Here is a 4871-nt window from a genome sequence, read left to right on the forward strand (position 1 = left end):
ATCGAACTAATGTGCTTACATGCCACAGGACAAGCTGCAAGATATTTTGTCTCTAAACGGGGTGTTTGACGTGCAAGTTTTGAATCTTAAACCTAGAAATGTTAAGCCTAGGGGATTAGACTAAGAGGTTTAGACAGTCTGAGTTTAAGAAAATTGTGTTTGGAGTGCATGCTTAAGTAGCCCAAGTGTGGATTTATAAATATCTAGTTTGTGAAATATTTTCTTGTATTTAATCACCGGTTAGATTTTAGATTAGTTTAAATATGTCATCTTAATTATTTTAATATAGATAAGCTTAAAATAAACTAAAAAAAATTAGAAGAATATTTTTTAAAAAAAATTAAAAAGAAATTTTCACTAAAATTAGAATTTTATTTAATCTATTGTTTTAATAATGTGATATTTTAATCTTACTAGATTTTGAAATAAAATTTCATAGACTTTTGTCACTTTAACTCATTTGAAAATGATGGTTTTTTTACCATAATACGCTGACTTAAAATTGAAATAACTAGTATTTTAATATTAAATTCAATGATTGAAAAACTATACTTTTTATTAATTTTAATATTAAAATTGAAATAAACTAGTATTTTAATATTAAATTCAATGATTGAAAAACTATACTTTTTTCTTATCAAATTACATCTGAGGAATAAAAAATCATAATTTTGAGTTTTAGTTTGTATTTGGTCGTTAATTGTTTTAACATTTTAAATCTTTACGTTTAGAAAAAGATTCTAAGTCTTCGAGCTAGTTAAATTGACCAACAAAAAAAAATTAAAATGTTATTAAATTAAATTAGAGCTTTCAAACATATATAGTTCTACACATATAACCTAAATAAATATAACTATACCATTGCAATCTATTAGCGTGTTTGGAATGATTTAAAAAAAAATATCTTTCAAAAATTCATTTTTAATTAAACACTTTTGATAAAAACTCGTTAAAATAAAAAAAAATTAAAAAAAAAAAACATACATGTATTGCAATTCTTTCTTAAAAGTGTTTTTATATACAAATTTGTCTAGTTTGTTATATACTAAGAGTATTTTTATTAATATTTTTCCAGGTTGGTTGGTGGAGCTCGCCGGAGGTGGCAGTCGGAGGGTAGCCAATAGAGTTGGTAATTGGAATTTCGCCTGTGTAGGGGGGAAGGTGGTTGCCAGAGGTTGGTCGATGATGGTTGCTGGAGTTGGCCGCGGTGGTCATTGAAGGTGGTGTCCGGAGGTTGGCCGACATACTTCCTAGATTAAATTAGAAAAGAAAAAAAAGTAACCCATGGATATGAATAGTAAACACTATTCAAACCCACGAGAAAATGATTTAGGAAGCCAAGACTTTCAAAATCCATACCCCAAAGGGTTGAGCTTATGATGCTTAACTAATACTATCTCAACCCTTGAAACAAACATCCCCTAAAAGATTTAGCCAACAATACTGTAGTAGCAGTTACAATTCATACCTAATGTATAAAAGAAAAAAGAAACCAAATTAGATAATATCCCCTTCTTTCCCTTTTCTGCTAGTAAATAATTAGTAGTTTTGTGAAAGGACAAAATTTGAGACTTCAAAAGAGTAACTTTTTTAGATGAAACAAAAGATGGAAACGTGAGCTAGTTCAACTAATTAATACATATAGTTGGTTGCCACATGTTAAATAGTTATTAACAACAAAGATTATCCATGAAATTTGACTAGATAAATTGAAGTTATTAAAAAAACATGCATCAAATGGAAATTAGGCCATATTTACTGTTATCATTTAACCGTAACGGTAAAGATAACAATAACGTTAAAGGTAAATGTAACAACAAATATGGCAAATTTATAATTTTTATACGGTTGAAGTAACAATATTTGCAACGGTAAAAACAGTAGATCTCACGTAATTTTCAACTCTCTATTCTTCAATTAGATTATAGGATTTGATTACAAATTTTGAAATGGGTGCACGTTAATTAACTACACTCCACTTTTTACAATACCATTGATGAAGTACCTTTCACTTGGCTAAAAGTGGCTTTAAAACATAAAATTAAATTTGTAATTAATTTTTGTTTCAAGGGAAAGAAAACGAAACCAGCTTCTCAAAAAAGCTCTATTGAAAAGTTTTTGGAATCCCTCTCTGTTGTTCTATCAAAAAGTAGCTGCTTAGCTTCTGCAACAACGTACATTCTGCATAAATGTTAAATCCCATCAAAAATTCATTAAAATAAAAAGAAAACAAAGAAAGAAAAAGAAGATAAATTTCATTTGAAGAAACTAATTATTCTTCACCCCCAAAAGAACAAAAATCCTTTCATTTATATAACCCCATTTCCTCCTCCATTTTCACCCTCCAACTTCCAACCCACAGAGATTTTTTCTTTTCCTCAAAACAAAACCCCATAAAAATGAAAAGAAAAATCTGGGTTTTGGAGATCCTCCTCCTTCTACATTATCTCTTTCTGGGTATGTTTTATTTCTTACCAAAACTTCATCTTTATGCCATTAACATTCTAAAACCAGGAAAACAGAGTCCTCTGTTTTGTATATTGACTGAAGTGTTGTGGTTTTCGTTAGGGGGAGGGACAGCGGCGGAGGCGGGAATGGCGGTGACGACGGCGGCAATGACGCCGCCGGAAGGGAACACGACGTTTTTAGATGGGACTTCGTGGTGTGTGGCAAAGGCTGGAGCTTCGCAGATTGATCTGCAGAATGCGTTGGATTGGGCGTGTGGATTGGGGAAAGCGGATTGTAGAGCCATTCAAAAGGGAGGGCCTTGTTATCAACCGGATACGCTACTGTCTCATGCTTCTTATGCATTTAATAGCTATTATCAACAAAATGGCAACTCTGATATTGCTTGCAATTTTGGTGGTTGTGCCACTCTGACCAAAAATAACCCAAGTAAAATCTCTCTCTCTCTTCAATAACTTTGAATTATGTAGGTTGGCTCAAATATCGGGACTTATGGAGATTTTTGTACTTACAACGATTCATTCTCGGCCTTTTAATTTAAATAATTAATGATGTCTCTAAAACTATAAATGAAATCTAACTTTCCACCTAGTTTTTTTTTTTTTTTCATAGTATTGCATTAGGAATGATTATGTTTATAGTAGCTCTAACTCGATTGTTATGTCCAGGTCTTCATTTTTCTCCACTCTATTGCAATATTCATGGTGAAAGCATAGCTAACCAAGAGAAAAATGAGGATAGCGAGATAGACATGGTCATTTTCTTGGATTACGATATATATGATCATCTTTAATACGATACTGTATAAAGCAAAATGTTAGATTCATTTGTTTATCCTTAATCATTTAGAAGTTGATACCAAAAACTCTAACTTATGTTTAACTTTTACAATGATTTTCATGTTTCTAAATTGAGTTCTTGGTAAATTTTAAAAATAAAAAACAGGATTTTTTTTTTTTTTTTTTTTTGTAATTTGACTTGATCTTTTAAAATATTAGTAAAAAAAATATACAAAGAAAAGAAGGCTGGAGGTGTAATGGGTGTTCCTTTCTTTATAGGAGAGGCCTAATGAGGATTTCTTAATTTTCAAAAGCCAAAATTCGAAAATAAAATGATTAATAAATAGGACTTAAAATATCAATGTGGATATTTTTTATTTTATGGATATATTGAGAAAATATTGATATTGATGAGTATTTATATAAAACAAAAAATCATTTAAAATAATTTATTTTTTACTTTTGAAAGTAAGTTACATATGCTGTGATTAGTATATGTATTTGTGTTGAGATAAATGTGTGTGTTTTTTTTCAATGTTTGGTTGGTATTTACAAAATATATTAGAGATATTGATTAATTTTTAATATTGACTATCGAACCCTCTCATGAGAGGATTCGAATCATCTATTTCTTTTGATGGGAGTTAGAGATGTCTTTGTTAGTAAGTTATGCTTTGAGTTGAAAATTTAGAAAAAAGTGATAAGTAGATCATTTTATTTAAAGTCTAGACATGACATCTTATTACTTTTATTTATTATAAATTTGTAATCAATAAATGAAAGTGATATTTATATATTTAATTTTTATAAAGCAAATAGTTATCAAATAGACGTAAATAAAAACAATATTTAAATCAAGTTTGAAAATGGATGTTTTTTTTTTTTCAAACTTAAATGTAATAAACCATTCCTCATTACATTTTTTTTTCTTCTTTTTACAGGTTATGGGAAATGTGACTATTCAGCATCCAGGTATGACAATAATAATATAATATTTCTTTAAAAAAAAAAAAACAAAAAAACAAACTTCACTAAATATTATTCATAAAATAACATTGAAGAGTTTTTCTTTTTTGGAAAATGACCCTCAGTTCAACAAGCTCGGCACCTTCAAAATTCAAGAACAGTCCAAGCCATATCTGCCTGAAGTTGCTTTGTGGGGTTTTCATGCTTCTAAATTTATATTTTGGAAGCTCATAATTATTTTGGTTTTGGCTTAAGCTTAATTAATTAATTTTAATTGACAAAAGCCAAGTGAATCTGATTTTATGTTGGATGGAAGGAAAGGAGACAAAAGGATGAGTTAATTAATTAGCATTTTGTAAATTGTTATGATTTTTTTTTTCTTAGTTTTATTCTTCTCTTTGTCGATGGTTTAGGAATCTAGTTTGATCTCTCTGCCTCATTTTTCAAGATTATTCTGAATTTATTCTTACTTTTTGTTTAATCTTTGCCTTTATTTTTATTTTGGGTTTTTCTTTCATCCATTTTAAGAGAGAAAATTGTTTCTTAGCGATGGAGGCAAATAATTATTTGCATACGGTGTACCCATTCATATGAAGAAGAAAGAATAAAAGAGAAAATTAGAGTATGTTTGGTAAAGAATTTGTAATTTATTTTATCTTT

The 4871-nt window shown here is 29.0% G+C and overlaps 1 protein-coding gene across 1 annotated transcript; it reads left to right on the top strand.

Annotated features, from left to right (window-relative positions):
- Nucleotides 1–2266: 2266 nt before the first annotated feature.
- On the top strand, nt 2267–4571 carry LOC120083545 (major pollen allergen Ole e 10). Its single transcript, XM_039039342.1, has 4 exons — nt 2267–2457; nt 2569–2895; nt 4187–4217; nt 4337–4571. Exons 1-4 carry the CDS (start codon nt 2400–2402, stop codon nt 4443–4445), a joined length of 525 nt encoding a protein of 174 aa, XP_038895270.1. The 5' UTR covers nt 2267–2399; the 3' UTR covers nt 4446–4571.
- Nucleotides 4572–4871: the final 300 nt, after the last annotated feature.

Source organism: Benincasa hispida, chromosome 8 (genome assembly GCF_009727055.1).
Source record: "Benincasa hispida cultivar B227 chromosome 8, ASM972705v1, whole genome shotgun sequence".
Classification (NCBI taxonomy): Eukaryota; Viridiplantae; Streptophyta; class Magnoliopsida; order Cucurbitales; family Cucurbitaceae; genus Benincasa; species Benincasa hispida.

Bases quoted from the DNA above. Each gene is read 5' to 3' on its own strand.
- LOC120083545 (XM_039039342.1), top strand. From the start codon at position 2,400: ATGAAAAGAAAAATCTGGGTTTTGGAGATCCTCCTCCTTCTACATTAT. The intron at 2,458-2,568 runs GTATGTTTTATT...GGTTTTCGTTAG, and splicing joins TCTACATTATCTCTTTCTGG to GGGGAGGGACAGCGGCGGAG. The intron at 2,896-4,186 runs GTAAAATCTCTC...TTCTTTTTACAG, and splicing joins TCTGACCAAAAATAACCCAA to GTTATGGGAAATGTGACTAT.